Raw genomic sequence first — 19,667 nt, 5'->3', positions numbered from 1 at the left:
CACCCCCCACCCGCGGGCCCTCTTAACCTTCAGCCTCTTGTGCACGCCTTCGGGCCCTCTTACCCCTGACTCAAGCACACCCTGGGGACTCTTAACCCTCAGCCTCTTGAGTACACCCTGGGGCACTCTTAGCCCTCAGCCTCTTGAGTGCACCCTGGGGCACTCTTAGCCCTCAGCCTCTTGAGTGCACCCTGGGGCACTCTTAGCCCTCAGCCTCTTGAGTGCACCCTGGGGCACTCTTAGCCCTCAGCCTCTTGAGTACACCCTGGGGCACTCTTAGCCCTCAGCCTCTTGAGTACACCCTGGGGCACTCTTACCCCTCAGTCTCTTGAGTACACCCCGGGGCCCTCTTAACCCTCAGCCTCTTGTGCACATCCCGGGGCACTCTTAACCCCCTGCCTCTTGTGCACGCCCCAGGGCCCTCTTACCCCCTCAGCCTCTTGTACACACCCCAGGGCCCTCTTACCCCCTCAGCCTCTTGTACACACCCCAGGGCCCTCTTACCCCCTCAGCCTCTTGTACACACCCCAGGGCCCTCTTAACCCACAGACTCTTGTGCACACCCCGGGGCCCTCTCAGCCCTTTCCCTGCTGAGCACACCCTGGGGTCCTCTTAACCCACAGACTCTTGTGCACACCCAGGGCCCTCTCAGCCCTTAGCCTCTTGAGCACACCCCAGGCCCCCTTAACCCTCACTCTTGTACACACCCTGGGGCCCTCTTAACCCTCACTCTTGTGCACACCTCTGGCCCTCTTAACCCTTAGACTCTTGAGCACACCCAGGGGCCCTCTTAACCCTCAGCCTCTTGAGTACACCCCGGAGCTCACTTACCACCCAGCCTCTTGTGCATGTCCCGGGGCACTCTTAGCTCTCAGCCTCTAGTGCACGTCCCGGGGCACTCTTAGCCCTCAGCCTCTTGTGCACACCCTGGGGCCCTCTTAACCCTCAGCCTCTAGAGCACACCCCGGGACCCACTTAACCCTCGGCCTCTTGAGTACCCCCCGGAGCCTACTGAACCCTCGGCCACCTGGCACACCCTGGAGCCCTCTTAACCCTCAGACTCTTGTGTACACCCCAGGGACTCTTAACCCTCAGAATCTTGAGTACACCCTGGGGCACTCTTAGCCCTCAGCCTCTTGTGCACACCCTGGGACACTCTTAACCCTCAGCCTCTTGAGTACACCCTGGGGAACTCTTAGCCCTCAGCCTCTTGAGTACACCCTGGGGCACTCTTAGCCCTCAGCCTCTTGAGTACACCCTGGGGCACACTTAGCCCTCAGCCTCTTGAATACACCCTGGGGCACTCTTAGCCCTCAGCCTCTTGAGTACACCCTGGGGCACTCTTAGCCCTCAGCCTCTTGTGCACGCCCTGGGGTCCTCTTAACCCTCAGCCTCTTGTGCACACCCTGGGGGCCCTTTTAACCCTCAGCCTCTTGTGCACACTCCAGGGCCCTCAACTTTCAGACACTTGTGTACACTGTGGGGCCCTCTTAACCCTCACTTTTTAGCACACCCTGTGGCCCTCATAACCCTCACTCTTGTGCACACCCCGGGCCCTCTTAACCCTCACTCTTGTGCACACCCAGGGACACTCAATCCCAGACTGTTGTGCGCACCCCGGGGCCCTCTTAACGCCAGAATCTTGAGCGCACTACGGGGCCCTCTTGATCCTCAGACTCTTGTGCGCACCCCGGGGCCCTCGTGATCCTGAAACTCTTGTGCGCACCCCGGGGCCCTCTTAACCCTCAGCCTCTTGCGCACACCCCGGGGCCCTCTTAAGCCTCAGTCTCATGAGCACACCCCCTGGGGCCCTCTTAACCCTCACTCTTCTGCACACCCTGGGGCCCTCTTAACCCTCACTCTTCTGCACACCCCGGGGCCCTCTTAACCCTCAGCCTCTTGCGCACACCCCGGGGCCCTCTTAAGCCTCAGTCTCATGAGCACACCCCCTGGGGCCCTCTTAACCCTCACTCTTCTGCACACCCTGGGGCCCTCTTAACCCTCACTCTTGTGCACACCCTGTGACCCTCTTAACCCCAGACTCTTGTGCATACCCCGGGGATTCTTAACTCTCAGACTTTTGTGCACACCCAGGGCCCTCTTAACCTTCAGACTCGAGCACACCCCAGGGCCCTCTTAATCCTCAGCCTCATGTGCACAACCCAGGGTCCTCATAACCTTCAGACTCAAGCACACCCTGGGGCACTCTTAACCCTCTGCCTCTTGTGCACACCCAGGGCCCTCGTAACCCTCAGACTCTTGTGCATATCCCAGGGATTTTTAACCCTCAGACTTTTGTGCACACCCCGGGACCCTCTTAACCCTCAGACTCTTGTACACACCCCGGGGACCGCTTAACCCTCAGCCTCTTGTGCACACCCTGGGGCCCTCTTAACCCTCAGACTCTTGTGCACCCCCCAACCCCGGGCCCTCTTAACCTTCAGCCTCTTGTGCACACCTTCGGGCCCTCTTACCCCTGACTCAAGCACACCCTGGGGACTCTTAACCCTCGGACTCTTGTGCACACCCACCCCAAGGCCCTCTTAATCCTCAGCCTCTTGTACACACCACGGGGCCCTCTTAACCCTCAGCCTCTTGTGCATACCCAGGGGCCCTCTTACCCCTCAGACTCCCATGAGCATCCTGGGGTCCTCAACCCCACACTTATATGCACACCCCAGGGCCCTCTGAACCCTCAGACTCTTGAGCACACCCTGGGGCCCTCTGAACCCTCAGATTCTTGAGGACACCCCGGGGCCCTGTTAACCTCAGCCTCTTGTGCACGCCCCAGGGCCCTCTTATCCCCCACCCTCTTGTACACACCCCAGGGCCCTCTTAACCCACAGTCTCTTGTGCACATCCCAGGGCCCTCTCAGCCCTTTGCCTCTTGAGCACACCCTGGGGCCCTCTTAATCCACAAACTCTTAATGCACGCCCCAGGGCCCTCTCAGCCCTTAGCCTCTTGAGCACACCCCCCGGGCCCTCTTAGCCCTCATTCTTGTGCACCCCTGGGGCCCTCACTCTTGTGCACACCCCGGGGACCTCTTAACCCTCAGCCTCTTGTGCACACCCCGGGGCGCTCTTAACCCTCAGACTCTTGAGCATACCCTGGGGCCCTCTGAACCCTCAGATTCTTGAGCACACCCCGGGCCCTCTTACCCCTCAGTCTCTTGAGTACACCCCGGGGCCCTCTTAACCCTCAGCCTCTTGTGCACGTCCCGGGGCACTCTTAACCCCCTGCCTCTTGTGCACGCCCCAGGGCCCTCTTACCCCCTCAGCCTCTTGTACACACCCCGGGGCCCTCTTACCCCCTCAGCCTCTTGTACACACCCCGGGGCCCTCTTAACCCTCACTCTTGTGCACACCTCTGGCCCTCTTAACCCCTAGACTCTTGAGCACACCCAGGGGCCCTCTTAACCCTCAGCCTCTTGAGTACACCCCGGAGCTCACTTACCACCCAGCCTCTTGTGCATGTCCCGGGGCACTCTTAGCTCTCAGCCTCTAGTGCACGTCCCGGCGCACTCTTAGCCCTCAGCCTCTTGTGCACACCCTGGGGCCCTCTTAACCCTCAGCCTCTAGAGCACACCCCGGGACCCACTTAACCCTCGGCCTCTTGAGTACCCCCCGGAGCCTACTGAACCCTCGGCCACCTGGCACACCCTGGAGCCCTCTTAACCCTCAGACTCTTGTGTACACCCCGGGGACTCTTAACCCTCAGAATCTTGAGTACACCCTGGGGCACTCTTAGCCCTCAGCCTCTTGTGCACACCCTGGGACACTCTTAACCCTCAGCCTCTTGAGTACACCCTGGGGAACTCTTAGCCCTCAGCCTCTTGAGTACACCCTGGGGCACTCTTAGCCCTCAGCCTCTTGAGTACACCCTGGGGCACTCTTAGCCCTCAGCCTCTTGAGTACACCCTGGGGCACTCTTAGCCCTCAGCCTCTTGAGTACACCCTGGTGCACTCTTAGCCCTCAGCCTCTTGAGTACACCCTGGGGCACTCTTAGCCCTCAGCCTCTTGAGTACACCCTGGGGCACTCTTAGCCCTCAGCCTCTTGAGTACACCCTGGGGCACTCTTAGCCCTCAGCCTCTTGAGTACACCCTGGGGCACTCTTAGCCCTCAGCCTCTTGAGTACACCCTGGGGCACTCTTAGCCCTCAGCCTCTTGAGTACACCCTGGGGCACTCTTAGCCCTCAGCCTCTTGAGTACACCCTGGGGCACTCTTAGCCCTCAGCCTCTTGAGTACACCCTGGGGCACACTTAGCCCTCAGCCTCTTGAGTACACCCTGGGGCACTCTTAGCCCTCAGCCTCTTGAGTACACCCTGGGGCACTCTTAGCCCTCAGCCTCTTGTGCACGCCCTGGGGTCCTCTTAACCCTCAGCCTCTTGTGCACACCCTGGGGGCCCTTTTAACCCTCAGCCTCTTGTGCACACTCCAGGGCCCTCAACTTTCAGACACTTGTGTACACTGTGGGGCCCTCTTAACCCTCACTTTTTAGCACACCCTGAGGCCCTCTTAACCCTCACTCTTGTGCACACCCCGGGCCCTCTTAACCCTCACTCTTGTGCACACCCAGGGACACTCAATCCCAGACTGTTGTGCGCACCCCAGGGCCCTCTTAACCCCAGAATCTTGAGCGCACTACGGGGCCCTCTTGATCCTCAGACTCTTGTGCGCACCCCGGGGCCCTCGTGATCCTGAGACTCTTGTGCGCACCCCGGGGCCCTCTTAACCCTCAGCCTCTTGCGCACACCCCGGGGCCGTCTTAAGCCTCAGTCTCATGAGCACACCCCCTGGGGCCCTCTTAACCCTCACTCTTCTGCACACCCTGGGGCCCTCTTAACCCCAGACTCTTGTGCATACCCCAGGGATGCTTAATTCTCAGACTTTTGTGCACACCCAGGGCCCTCTTAACCTTCAGACTCGAGCACACCCCAGGGCCCTCTTAATCCTCAGCCTCATGTGCACAACCCGGGGTCCTCATAACCTTCAGACTCAAGCACACCCTGGGGCACTCTTAACCCTCTGCCTCTTGTGCACACCCAGGGCCCTCGTAACCCTCAGACTCTTGTGCATATCCCAGGGATTTTTAACCCTCAGACTTTTGTGCACACCCCGGGACCCTCTTAACCCTCAGCCTCTTGTGCACACCCTGGGACCCTCTTAATCCTTAGACTCTTGCGCACACTCCGGGGCGCTCTTAACCCTCAGACTCTTGTGTACACCCCGAGACCCTCTAACCCCTCGGCCTCTTGTGCACACCCAGGGACCCTCTTAATCCTCAGACTATTGTACACACACCCGGGCCCTCTTAACCCTCGGCCTCTTGAGCACACCCCGGGGCACTCTTAGCCCTTAGACTCAAGCACTCCCCGGGGCTTCTTACCCTCAGATTCCCATGAGCATCCCGGGGCCCTCATAACCCTCAGCCTCTCAAGCACACCCTGGAGGTTCTCTTGACCCACAGACTCTTGTACACACCCTGGGGCCCTCTTACCCTCTGACTCCCATGAGCACCCCAGGGCCCTCTTAATCCTCAGCCTCTTGTGCACACCCTGGAGCTCTCTAAACCCTCATCCTCTTGTGCGCACCCCGGGGCCCTCTTAACCCTCATCCTCTTGTGCACACCCCAGGGCCCTCAACCCCAGACTCTTGTGCGCACCCCGGGCCCGCTTAACCCTCAGCCTCTTGTGCGCACCCCGGGGCCCTCAACCCCAGACTCTTGTGCGCACCCCGAGCCCTCTTAACCCTCAGTCTCTTGTGCACACCTTCAGGACCTCTTACCCCTCAGACTCAAGAACACCCTGGGGCCCTCTCAGCCCTCGGCCTCTTGAGTACAACCTCATGTAGGTGACCGTACTATGACCTACCTCCTGCTTGGATCCTAAACCAACAGAAAGGCAATCAGTGGAGCAGTGAGAGTAACATGGCGGCTCAGTGAGCCTCCTGGTGGGGCTCAGTGGGCACAGGCGGAGCAACCGGTCTGTACCCATGAGGGTCTGTGGGGGAAGCCTCATCTGGCAGAGTCCAGGTGAAGAGCCATTACTGGTTCAGAGATGGAAAGGCCTGTCTGACGGGTCTGCTGGACTGATCTGGAATCAGTCCACCTACATACTGCACCCCAAGCTGCTTCCCCTGCCATGCAGTAATGACCACCCCAGCACCACCTCATCCCCTCCCCCCAGGCCTCTTGGGAGTGTGAGTATCCAGGGTCAGACCCCTGAGGAGGCCGACCTCTCAGAAGGTGGTCTGGGACCAACCCTCTAGACCCTGTACACAAGTTAATATGGCCACTCTATACATACATGCCAGGGAGCCCTCGTGGGTAGCGTAGGGTACCAAGACCCTCTGGGGCATCACAGGGGCCTGTGCTCACTGCACGTGCTTCTCCATGGCTGCATTACAGCAACCACAGCCAACAATGTGCTTCCAGGATAGTAATCACGTCACAGTCTGGGAGCTTCACGATGCAGTATTAAACTTGTGCAATTATACAAATAAATGATATTCATTTTATCAACCTTGGAAAGATGAGGGGCGGAGTCAACCCCAACAATCGAGTGCAGTAGGCTGCACACATCTCTGTGGCAGGTGCATTTCCCTTCCGAGCAAAGTGTAACTCGTTTATACCTACACTCATTCCGCCCTCAAAGTCCTCGTGCTCCAATTTAATATTTACGTTGTTCTACATTTAGGGGCGATCATCTCTCTAGACCTACTGTGTTAGCTGATAAAAAATACCGAACACCCAACCTAGCTAAAACAAAGGTATCACATCAACAATCCCAGTCATCAACATCCAAGAAAACTTCTCCTACGCACACAAAACACATCTCGCATAGACACCCTTGTAAAATGTGTAAAACAGCAGCTATTTGTGGCAGGAAACACTTCCCCTAGGATCGAGGCAGCCTGACCCTGCTCGCTCTTTCCGGTCTGTGTAAACAGTGCCTGAGCAGCCCAGGCTAGTTCAGGACAAACAGACCTGTGTATGTGACCAGATTTAGCTGCGAGCTGTGCCAACTCACTCTTTCATCCTTCTGAGGGCGACAGCATGACTATCACCTGGTTGACATGGGCAAACATTAAGCAAGGACCAGAAGGCACGTCATTTTTTTACTGTGTGAAAAGCCAAGAGTCCCTTCCACCTACCCTCGACTGCCACCGTCAACAACCCATGCCCAATGCCAGGCTGCCCTCTGAGGGGCCTGCAGATGTGCTCTGCGTGTACCAGACGTCTAGAGGCCCTTATATCTACCCTCGACTGCCGCCAACAACCCTTGCCTGATGCCAGGCTGCCCTCTGAGGGGCCTGCAGATGTGCTCTAAGTGTACCAGACGTCTACAGGCCCTTATATCTACAGTCAACTGCCAACATCCCATGCCAGGCTGCACTCTGAGGGGCCTGAAGATGTGCTCTACATGCACCAGACGTCTATAGGCCCTTATATCTACCCTCGACTGCCACCGTCAACAACCCATGCCCGATGCCAGGCTGCCCTCTGAGGGGCCTGCAGATGTGCTCTGCATGTACCAGACGTATACAGGCCCTTATATCTACAGTCAACTGCCAACAACCCATGCCCCTTGCCAGGCTGCCCTCTGAGGGGCCTGCAGATGTGCTCCACGTGCACAAGATGCCTATAGGCCCTTATATCTACCCTCGACTGCCATCATCAACAACCCATGCCCGATGCCAGGCTGCCCTCTGAAGGGCCTGCAGATGTGCTCTACGTGCACCAGATGTCTATAGGCCCTTATATCTATCCTCAACAGCCACCGTCAACAACCCTTGCCTGATGCCAGGCTGCCCTCTGAAGGGCCTGCAGATGTGCTCTACATGCACCAGATGTCTAGAAGCCCTTATATCTATCCTCGACAGCCACCGTCAACAACCCTTGCCTGATGCCAGGCTGCCCTCTGAGGGGCCTGCAGATGTGCTCTACATGCACCAGACGTCTACAGGCCCTTATATCTACCCTTGACTGCCACAGTCAACAACCCATGCCCAATGCCAGGCTGCCCTCTGAGGGGCCTGCAGATGTGCTCTACATGCACCAGATGTCTAGAAGCCCTTATATCTACCCTCGACTGCCACCGTCAACAACACTTGACCAATGCCGCCTGCCCTCTGAGGGGCCTGCAGATGTGCTCTACATGCACAAGACGTCTACAGGCCCTTATATCTACAGTCAACTGCCAACAACCCATGCCCCTTGCCAGGCTGCCCTCTGAAGGGCCTGCAGATGTGCTCCACGTGCACAAGACGTCTACAGGCCCTTATATCTACCCTCGAATGCCACCGTCAACAACCCTTGCCCGATGGCAGGCTGCCCTCTGAGGGGTTTGAAGACGTGCTCTACATGCACCAGACGTCTACAGGCCCTTATATCTACATTTGACTGCCATTGTCAACAGCCCTTGCCTGATGCCAGGCTGCCCTCCGAAGAGCCTGTAGAAGTGCTCTGCATACACCAGGCATTCCCAAGTCAAGGGACCCTTTCATCTGCCCCGCTCCCACACCCGATGCCAGGCTCCTCGGTGGGGAGGTGTAAACGCGGACCAAGAAGGTGAATAGCAGACATGTTACCCTTGACAAGTGTGTGACTACAGGGGCATGCCCGCACTCCTCCCATGAAGCCCATGGGCTACAATCACAGGTAGCCCAAAAAGAGGAACCGAATCGCAAACAAGAGCACCGCTGCCCGTTGTGGATGCCAGGTGTATGTTGCGTGTTGTGTGTTCTCCGGACTAAATAAGTTACGTGTGACTGAAATACAAAAGAATACATTGTGGGGCATAATATGTTTTAAGTCCTCATGAAAGTCCAGGACCTTTTGGCCTTTTTGATGTAGGGCTGAAACATGGTGATGCCTACAGACAGGGTGTAGGACTTCAATAGACACCTTTCTATACATCTTTTACTCATACCAGGAACACTGTGAATAGAAGAAAACCATTGGTGTTCCAAGGTATTTTTATTTTAAGACCCGGGCAAGAAAAATTATGCAAAGAGCTCCTTGGATATGGTCGAGCACATCCTGGGTTTTAGGGACCAGGATGAGACCCAATGGTGAGGCATGCGACCAATAGGGTGTGTGAGGGTCTCCCAGACAACACAGTGTGATCTCCTGATTACGGGTACATTAGGGATCCTCCATGGTCTGCAGGAGGATCAATCAGTAGGTGTAGGATTACTTGTGTGGCTTCCTTCTACCAGGGAGGGCGTATCCTATACCTCCTACCTTCGTCCCCTCCGGAGCTCCGGATTAGATTCCTCAGCCTTCTGCTTTGTGAATTTCTAAGCGCATGAAATACACATCAGAGGCTGACAGCACAGAATGGGTGCTTGAATAAATAGCAAGCGCTCACAGAACAGGCGGGTGCTTAAAATACACAGCAGGAGGTCACAGCACAGAATGGATGAGTGAATAAATAGCAAGCGCTCACAGAACAGGCGGGTGCTTAAAATACACAGCAAGAGGTCACAGCACAGAATGGATGAGTGAATAAATAGCAAGCGCTCACAGAACAGGCGGGTGCTTAAAATACACAGCAGGAGGTCACAGCACAGAATGGGTGCTTGAATAAATAGCAAGCGCTCACAGAACAGGCGGGTGCTTAAAACACACAGCAGGAGGTCACAGCACAGAATGGATGATTGAATAAATGGGAAGCAGGTGCTTAAAATACACAGTAGAGGCTGACAGCACAGAATGGATGCTTGAATACACAGCAAATGCTCACACCACAGGCAGAGGCTTACAGAACACTCCAGGAGCTCACACAACAGGCTAAGTACATAAACACATACCAGGCGCTTTGAGCACACAGATAATGCTTAAAATACACAAGAGGCGCTCGCAGCACGGGGCGAGCTCACACCACCATGTGCTCCTAGCAGAGGGTTGGTGCTTAAAAAACATCCTTCTGGTTACAGAGCATTCAAAGCACAGGCTTGGTGCTAATTTAACCAGCAAGCACCTATAGCACTGAGAGGGCGCTTAGAGTACACTACAGGTGCTCACAGCTCATGCACACAACAGGCCCTTAAACACACAACAGGTGTGTATAGCATTTAGTGGACAGCAGGTGTTCAAAGCAGACATTAGGTGTGTAAAGCACAGAGTGGGTATTTTAAATCAAAGCAGATGTACTTAAAGTACAAAACAGGTGCTCAAAGTTCAGGGTGGGCAGGCCTCTTACGTCACGGGGTGTACACTTAAGGTACACAGAAGGCGCTCACAGCACAAGATGGGTGGTTAAAATACACAGCAGATGCCCAAAAGCACAAGGTGGGTGGTTACAACACACAGGAGGTGCTCACAGCTCTCTAGAACTGCAAACTTTTCATGTGTACTAAATATGTAAAAACGTGTTTAATTGTGTTACTGATGCCAGCGTTGATACCAAGAGACTCAAGAAGTACCACGGAAGGTATTGCAGTACAACCTAAAAATAAAATTATAGGGTCCATGCCATCCTTACCCTACGATAGTGTCCATGTCACCCTTACCCTACAATCGGGTCCAAGTCACCCTTACCCTACGATAGGGCCATGTCCTCCTTACACTCCTTCCCTATGAAAGGGTCAGTCTCATGGGTCAGTCTCATCCTTACACTATGATAGGGTAACTGTCACCCTTATCCTATGATAGGGTTTGTCTCATCCTTACCCTACGATGAGTCCAATTCACCCTTACCAAATGATAGGGTCCATGTCACCCTTACCCTACGATAGGGTCCATGTCACTCTTCCCCTACGATAGGGTCCTTCTCACTCTTCCCCTACGATACGGTCCATGTCACCCTTACCATGCAATCTGGTCTATGTCACCCTTACCTTATGATAGGGTCTATGTGATCCTTATATCCTTTCCCTATGATAGCGTCAGTCTCATCCTTATCCTACGATAGGGTTCGTCTCATCCTTACCCTATGACAGAGTCCAATTCACCTTTGGCCTTCGATAGGGTTCATGTCATCCTTACCCTACGACAGGGTCCATGTCATCCTTATTTCCTTACCTTACGATAGGGTTCATGTCATCAATATACACTTACCCTATTATAGGGTCAATGTCACCCTTACCGTATGATAGGGTCCATGTCACCCTTACCCTAATGATAGGGTCCATGTCACCCTTACCCTAATGATAGGGTCCATGTCACCCTTACCCGTATGATAGGGTCCATGTCACCCTTACCCTATGATAGGGTCCATGTCACCCTTACCCTATGATAGGGTCCATGTCACCCTTACCCTACGATAGGGTCCATGTCACCCTTACCCTACGATAGGGTCCATGTCACCCTTACCCTACGATAGGGTGCATGTTACGCTTACCCTACGATAGGGTCATCCTTATAGCTTTGCCCTATGATGGGGTCAGTCTCATCCTTACTCTACGATAGGGTCACTGTCACCCTTACCCTACAATAGGGTCTATCTCATCCTTACCCTACGAAAGAGTCTGATTCACCCTTACCCTACATTAGAGTCCATGTCACCCTTGCCTTACAACAGGGCCCATGTCACCCTTATGTCCTCACCTTATGATAGGGTTCATGTCATCCATATGTCCTTACCCTATTATAGAATCCATGTCACCCTTATCCTATGATAGGGTCCATGTCACCCTTACCTTACAATTAGGTCCATGTGACCCTTATATCCTTACCCTATGAAAGTGTCAGTCTCACCCTTACTCTACAATAAGGTCACTGTCACCTTTACCCTTTGATAGGGTTCGTCTCATCCTTACACTACGATAAAGTCCAATTCACTCTTACCCTACCATATGGTCCATGTCATCCTTACCCTACGAAAGGGTCCATGTCACCATTAGCCTATAACAGGGTCCATGTCATTCGTATGACCTCACCTTACGATAGGGTTCAGGTCATGGATGGGTGGTTAAAATACACAGCAGGCGCTTTCGTCACAAGATGTATGCTTAAGGTACACAGAAGGCGCACACAGAACAAGATGGGTGCTTAAAATACACAGCAGATTACCAAAAGCACAAGGTGGGTAGTTACAGCACACAGCAGGTGCTCACAGCTCTCTAGAAATGCAAAGATTTCATGTGTACGAAATATGTAAAAACGGCAGGGTCCATGTTACCCTTATCCTACCATAGGGTCCATATCATCCTTATATCTATAACCTATGATAGGATCCATGTCATTCTTACCCTACGATAGGGTCTTTCTCATCCTTACCCTATGATAGGGTCTCTCTCATCTTTACCCTACGATAGGGTCTCTCTCATCTTTACCCTACGATAGGGTCCGCCTCATCTGTACCCTATGACAGGATCTGTGCCACCCTCACCCTACGATAGTGTCCTTGCCATCCTTACCTCCTAATTCTTACCCTACGATAGGGTCCATGTCATCCTTGTGTTCTTACCCTATGATAGTGTCCTTGCCATCCTTACCTCCTCAACCGTGCCCTTGTTTTTACCCTACGATAGTGTCCTTGTCATCCTTACCGCCTCATCCTTGCCCTACAATAGGGTCCATATCATCCTTATGTTCTACCCTACAATAGTGTCCTTGCCATCCTTACCTCCTCATCCTTGCCCTACGAAAGGGTCCATGTCATCCTTATGTTCTTACCCTACGATAGTGTCCTTGCCATCCTTACCTCCTCATCCTTGGCCTACAATAGGGTCCATGTCATCCGTGTGTTCTTACCCTATGATAGTGTCCTTGCCATCCTTACCTCCTCAACTGTGCCCTTGTTTTTACCCTACGATAGTGTCCTTGCCGTCCTTACCTCCTCATCCTTGCCCTACAATAGGGTCCATATCATCCTTATGTTCTACCCTACAATAGTGTCCTTGCCATGGTTACCTCCTCATTCTTACCCTGCCATCCTTACCTCTTCATCCTTGCCCTACGAAAGGGTCCATGTCATCCTTATGTTCTTACCCTACGATAGTGTCCTTGCCATCCTTACCTCCTCATTCTTGCCCTACAATAGGGTCCATGTCATCCTTATGTTCTTACCCTACGATAGTGACCTTGCCATCGTTACCTCCTCATTCTTACCCTGCCATCCTTACCTCCTCATCCTTGCCCTACAATAGGATCCATGTCATCCTTATGTTCCTATCCTACGATAGTATCCTTGCCATCCTTACCTCCTCATTCTTACCCTACGATAGTGTCCCTGCCATCCTTACCTCTTCATCCTTGCCCTACGATAGGGTCCATGTCATCCTTATGTTCTACTCTACGATAGTGTCCTTGCCATCCTTACCTCCTCATCCTTGCCCTACAATAGGTTCCATGTCATCCTTATGTTCTTACCCTACGATAGTGTCCTTGCCATCTTTACCTCTCTGACTTTTAGGAACCTGCAACACTTGTGAACCAGAAGACCTTCTGGTTTCCCATCCTTTCATAATCCCATGCTACTGATGACATCAGAGGGAGCATGTAATATATTACAGGGGAGCTCTGGTGTCAGAAGTAGCCTGTAACAGTGCATTACTTTGGAGTCCTAATGGCCTGTCAGCTACTAATGCCCTTAACTCACTGGGGTTAAAGTATCTGAAAAACAGGTAATGAAATTATAAACACTAAATGAAACAAAAATGTTCGATTTTCTGTTTCCATTCAAGAAAAATGAAACTTCTGGCGCTCTTTCTGTACGTTATACTTCTGGAATTAGTAAGGAGAGCAATTATCTATCTGCAGAATACCCTGAGCATTAGAATAAGCAGCCGGCTTTGAAAGTGACCTCCCTGCACTGCTGCCTCGCCAACGTTACAGACTGCACATGGGTTTGGTTTATTCCACAGCATTCCTTCCACACTGGTTCTACACAGCTGTACCTGGAGCACTATTATCATCATCAGAGAACACAGGATTCCAAGGGATGGGTGAAAGGGAGTTAGGAATGGAACTGGTGGTTCAGTTTAGAATAAAAAAAATAACATTTTATTTAAAGAAGTTTGCAAGTCTAGTTGAGTTGATCCAACCTTGTACAGACACTTGGTTTTAAGCCTCATTCCTCTATATGAGGGAGTCTCTGTGTAGCATAAGGTGCTGTCCAAAACACAACCAGTCATTATGATTAATATCTTATCCTCGCCCCCCAGAATGAGGCTCTTTGGGGTCAGCAGCACCAGAAACCTCTCCAACCCCTTACTCACCATCCTGGTTTTTCGCGAAGTGCAGCTTGATGAGAGATTTAGCCTCCAGTTTCTAGAGATGGAAATAAGAAAGAGCTCATCAGAAATGCTATTTTTGCATCCATCATTCTCGCCACTCACCCTATACAGTTACAAAGAATTTTCACCCCACAATCAAAGTTGGGTAGTAGTAGGTCTGTAATAGAGCTTATAAAGTGTCTTGACAATGCAAAGGGAGTAGTGGGCGCAGGTAAGGACAGATTTACAATGTTACTCCAATGTTAGTGTTTTGCGGGATTTCCACATTACATCCCTGGACAGTATCCACAATTTAAAAAAATCTATATCTATCTGTCTACATATATCTATATCTATCTCTCTCTCTATATATATATATATATATATATCTCACCGAGTGTCTAGTTTTGTAAATGTTTGACTACTTAGTTTTTGTTTGTTTTTTAACTCTGAAACTTTCCATCAGTGGTCCTTTATAACCGAAATGCAGAAAATTCATCCAACATCTCAGGTCTTGAGACAACTGCCCTCCACCTTTCTACATATCACACTTCCCACCATCATTTGAGCTGTCTGGCCTTGACCTTTCTACAGACCCCTATTCCTACCATAATTTACTCAGTCTGGTCTTCGCCTTTCTAAAGGCCCAATTTCCCACCATCATTTGACCTCAGTCTGGCATCACCTTTACTACAGACCCCACTTCTCACCATCATTTGAGCTCAGTCTGGCCCTCACCTTTCTACAGACCCAACTTCCCACCATCATTTGAGCTCAGTCTGGCCTTCACGTTTCTACAGACCCCACCTCCCACCATAATTTGAGCTCAGTCTGGCCTTCACCTTTCTACAGGCCGCACTTCCCTCCATCTTTTGAGCTCAGTCTGGCCTTCACCTTTCTACAGAACCCCACTATCATTTGAGCTCAGTCTGGCCTTCACCTTTCTACAGACCCTACACCCCACAATCATTTGAGATCAGTCTGGCCTTCGCCTTTGAAATAAAAGCTCATGCTATTCTTTCTGTGCATGAAACTTGGGAAATGCTTTAATAAATTCATCACTCAGGCTAAGTGTGCTGCTTTCTTTGCATTCCATTTACTTCTTTTTCCTCTCAGTCTGAAGCAGAGCAGAACAGCTGTACAGGTAAAAAGGCCTGAACTGTTACAGTGCCACCACCAGCCATCGCGCAGACTGGGATGTAGGGGCAAGAGTGACCTCCACTCAGAGTGGGGCTGCACTGTGGATGTCCCCAGTGATTCGAACCCAGCTATGGAAAGCAACAAAACAAGAGTGCAAGTCCAGGGGGCTCCCCTGACTGTCCAGGTCACAGGTGGAGCGGATCTTCAAAGCCCTGCACAGGACTGTCAGCCCAACAGACCACACTCAACCCACACAGCAGTCATGAACCAGATTCAGCCTGTCCTAGGACAGGTACATCCCAGCAGCCATGCCTCCCTGTCAAGTCATTAGCCACACTGCTGAGTGCCAGGACCTGCCATGTGAGGACAGTATGAAAATATGCTCTTACCAAGGAGCTGCTGAGTCGAGAGACACAGGAAGCAGTGCTGTCTCACTCTGTGCAGTCCAAGAGCAGGACAGGGGTTGGAGAACATAATTTTGAAACAAGAACCTTATCAGGGTCTCAGCTGCTGTCAGACAGACAGAACTCTGCAGCCAAGGTTGCCTTAGAGCCATCCGAGAAGACTTCCCTCCCTCTCAAACACCGGAAGTACCCGGGCAAGTCTCGGTTTTCATCTTTTCACCCTTGTACTATTCCTCCCAAATGCTGAATGGTGTCATCTCTACCAAGCTGCACCAAACTCCACCCAACCCTTTCACGGGAGACCCTGGCCATGCAAGGCTCAGCAGTGACTAGTCCCAGCTATGCCTTCCCATCGTCCCACACCCAACCACCTCACCCACTCAGCCAACATCAATCAGACATACTTCAGCAAAGCAGGCCGGGACACACAGGGTGCCTCTGCATGGTCCATCCATCCTAAGACCCTAACGGTGGAACTTCCACAGTCCTAAAAGCCCCCTTTATTACTAAACTAGATGGGGGACAGCGCATGCCCCTGCAGGGGCTTCCTGCGTCTAGAAGGGAATTACTTACTAGAGACTGTCCGAGCTCTGGCCTTGGTAGCCACATCCGATCAGACTGAGCCAGGGGACGGCTCAAGTGAATAGAAGACTCCTGGTATAGGTGAGGGAGCTATAAAGGCTTTGGGATTTACAGACGTGTCCGTCCGATCAGGCTCAGCCAGGGGAGGGCTGATGTGGATAGAAGGCTCCTTGTGTATGTGAAGGAGCTATAAAGGCCTCTGGATTCACAGATGTGCCCATCTGATCAGGTTCAGCCGGGGCCAGGGCTCAAGTGGACAGAAGTCTCCTGGTGTGAGTGAGGAGCTATGAAGGCTTCTGTAGTCACAGAAGTGCACATCCGATCAGACTCAGCAAGGGCAGGGCTCAAGTGGCCAGAAGACTCCTTGTGTAAGGGAAGGAGCTTTAAAGGCTTCTGGATTCACAGACGTGCCCATCCGATCAGGTTCAGCCAGGGCTCATGTGGCCAGAAGGCCCCTGGTGTGAGTGAGGGAGCCATAAAGACGTGCCCATCCGATCAGACCCAGCCGGGGGCAGGGCTCAAGTGGCCAGAAGCCTCCTGGTATAAGTTAAGGAGCTATGAAGGCTTCTGTAGTGACAGAGTCGCCCATCCTATCAGGCTCAGCCAGGGGTAGGGCTCATGCGGATAGAAGGCTCCTTGTGTACGTGAAGGAGCTATAAAGACGTGCCCATCCGATCAGGGCTCAGCCAGGGGTAGGGCTCATGCAGATAGAAGGCTCCTGGTGTAAGTGAATGAGTTATAAAGAGGTGCCCATCCGATCAGGCTCAGCCAGGGGCAGGGCTCATGCGGATAGAAGGCTCCTGGTGTAAGTGAAGGAGCTATAAAGAGGTGCCCATCTGATCAGGTTCAGCCAGGGCAGGGCTCAAGTGGCCAGAAGGCTCCTGGTATAAGAGAGGGAGCTATGAAGGCTTCTGGATTCACAGAATCACCCCTGCAAGTGACCTCTATCTCCAGGCGTGTGGTGCCAGCGCCCCCGGGCACCGGGATCAGGGCACACACTCCTCCCCCACAGGGCGCTTCCCGGGTCTCAGCCACCGCTTCTAAGTGCCCTGCCCTGCTCCCCCTCCCACCCCACCCCTCTCCACCCCCCACCCACGGACCAGGGGCAAAGCCAGAGGCAGCTGCCGGGGCGGGGGTACAGGGAGGAGAGGGCAGCCCTGGACCACACCGGATCTCTCATCATCCCGGACTAAAGATGCTCCGCGTCATCGGCTGTCGCGCGCACAAGCCATCAGTGCCAAAGGATGATGCTGCGCCCCCCGTGGGGCTGCTGCCACCTCCTCAGCATCACTGGGGTGCCGGGTGACGTCACCGGCAAGAATGAGAACACGACCCTCGGCTCAGTGACTTGGGCGAGATAAGATGCACTTCAGCAGACCTGGAGCCATGTCTGCATGTGGAGATGAGATTCGGTCAGATCCACTCGACTCACTTGTACCTTATGAGGACAGCCAAGAACTCTGGCAATGGTCCGGCCCTTTTGGACATACACTAGGCACCCCTCGATGTGTGAAATCTGGGAAGGATCCTACCCTCCTGGACCTGCACTAGACATCCCCTGATTTCTGAATTCTGCCATGGATCTGGCCCTCCTGGACCTCCACTAGACATCCCTCGATGTGTGAAATCTGGGAAGGATCCTACCCTCCTGGACCTGCACTAGACATCCCCTGATTTCTGAATTCTGCCATGGATCTGGCCCTCCTGGACCTCCACTAGACATCCCTCGATGTGTGAAATCTGGGAAGGATCCTACCCTCCTGGACCTGCACTAGACATCCCCTGATTTCTGAATTCTGCCATGGATCTGGCCCTCCTGGACCTCCACTAGACATCCCTCTATGTGTGAAATCTGGGAAGGATCCTACCCTCCTGGACCTCCACTAGACATCCCTCGATGTGTGAAATCTAGCATGAATCTGTCTCTCCTGGATCAGAACTAGACACTCCCTGATGTGTGAAATCAGGCAAGGATCCGGCCCTTCTGGACCTACACTAGACACCCCTGATGTGTGAACTCTGGCAAGCACCCAGTCCTCCTGGACCTGCACTAGACACCCCCTAATGTGTGAAATTTGGCAAGTATCTGGCCCTCCTGGACCTGCATTAGACCCCCCCTAATGTGTGAAATCTGGCAAGGATCCGGTCCCCCTAGACCTACACTAGACACCCCTTGATGTGTGAAATCTGGCAATGATGCAGCCCTCCTGGACCTATACTAGACACTCTCTGATGTGTGAAATTAGGGAAGGATCCTGCCTTCCTGGACCTACACTAGACACCCCTGATGTGTGAAATCTAGCAAGCACCCGGCCCTCCTGTACATGAACTAGACACCTCCAGATGTGTGAACTCTGGCAAGCATCCAGTCCTCCTGGACCTACACTAGACATCCCTTGATGTGTGAAATCTGGGAAAGATCGTGGCCTCCTGGACCTGCAGTAGACACCCCCTTATGTGTGAAATCTGGAAGGATCCGGCCCTACTGGATCGGCACTTGACACCCCTTATGTGTGAACTCTGCAACGAGCTGGCTCTCCCTAACATGCAGTAAACACCACCTGATGTGTGAAATCTGACAAAGATCCAGCCCTACAGGACCTGCAGTAGACACCCCCGATGTGTGAAATCTGGCTTGGATCTGCCCCCCCCTACCACCACCCCCCCCCCCCCGTTCCCCCCGGACATGCACTAGACACCCCTGCCCTGAGGCAGTGGTATTTGCACATTGCAAACCTAGCTTTAGTGCAGCAGAGGCAGCACGGTGCCAGGATCCCAGGCCCTGAAGCCCGGCTACTCTAATCTGCCCGTCTGCTCTTCTCCTGTGCCTGAGAGTCACACACAGGACAGAATCAGACACAGGCCAGATTACCGTCAGACTGTCCTGGTGCCAGGATCCCAGGCCCTGAAGCCCGGCTACTCTAAGCTGCCCGTGTGCTCTTCTCCTGTGTCTGAGAGTCACACACAGGACAGAATCAGACACGGGCCAGATTATCCTCAGACTGTCCTAGTGCCAGGATCCCAGGCAGTGAAGCCCGGCTACTCTAAGCTGCCCGAGCGCTCTTCTCCTGTGCCCGAGAGTCACACACAGGACAGAATCAGACACGGGCCAGATTATCCTCAGACTGTCCTGGTGCCAGGATCCCAGGCAGTGAAGCCCGGCTACTCTAAGATGCCCGTGTGCTCTTCACCTGTGCCTGAGAGTCACACACAGGACAGAATCAGACACAGGCCAGATTATCCTCTGACTGTCCTAGTGCCAGGATCCCAGGCAGTGAAGCCCGGCTACTCTAAACTGCCCGTGTGCTCTTCTCCTGTGTCTGAGAGTCACACACAGGACAGAATCAGACACAGGCCAGATTATCCTCAGACTGT

General features: G+C 53.2%; 1 protein-coding gene across 1 annotated transcript in view; it reads right to left on the bottom strand.

The window, feature by feature from the left end:
* PPIL2 (peptidylprolyl isomerase like 2) overlaps nucleotides 1-19,667 on the bottom strand; it is a 280,729-nt gene that overhangs the window by 194,891 nt on the left and 66,171 nt on the right. The window contains exon 6 of the mRNA XM_069215327.1: nucleotides 14,170-14,221. Coding sequence (XP_069071428.1) covers nucleotides 14,170-14,221 — 52 coding nt within the window. The remainder of the gene's footprint in view (nucleotides 1-14,169; nucleotides 14,222-19,667) is intronic.

The sequence above is a fragment of the Pleurodeles waltl genome, chromosome 11, assembly GCF_031143425.1.
Source record: "Pleurodeles waltl isolate 20211129_DDA chromosome 11, aPleWal1.hap1.20221129, whole genome shotgun sequence".
In the NCBI taxonomy this organism is placed as follows: Eukaryota; Metazoa; Chordata; class Amphibia; order Caudata; family Salamandridae; genus Pleurodeles; species Pleurodeles waltl.
This window is presented reverse-complemented; position numbering and strand designations above follow the sequence as displayed.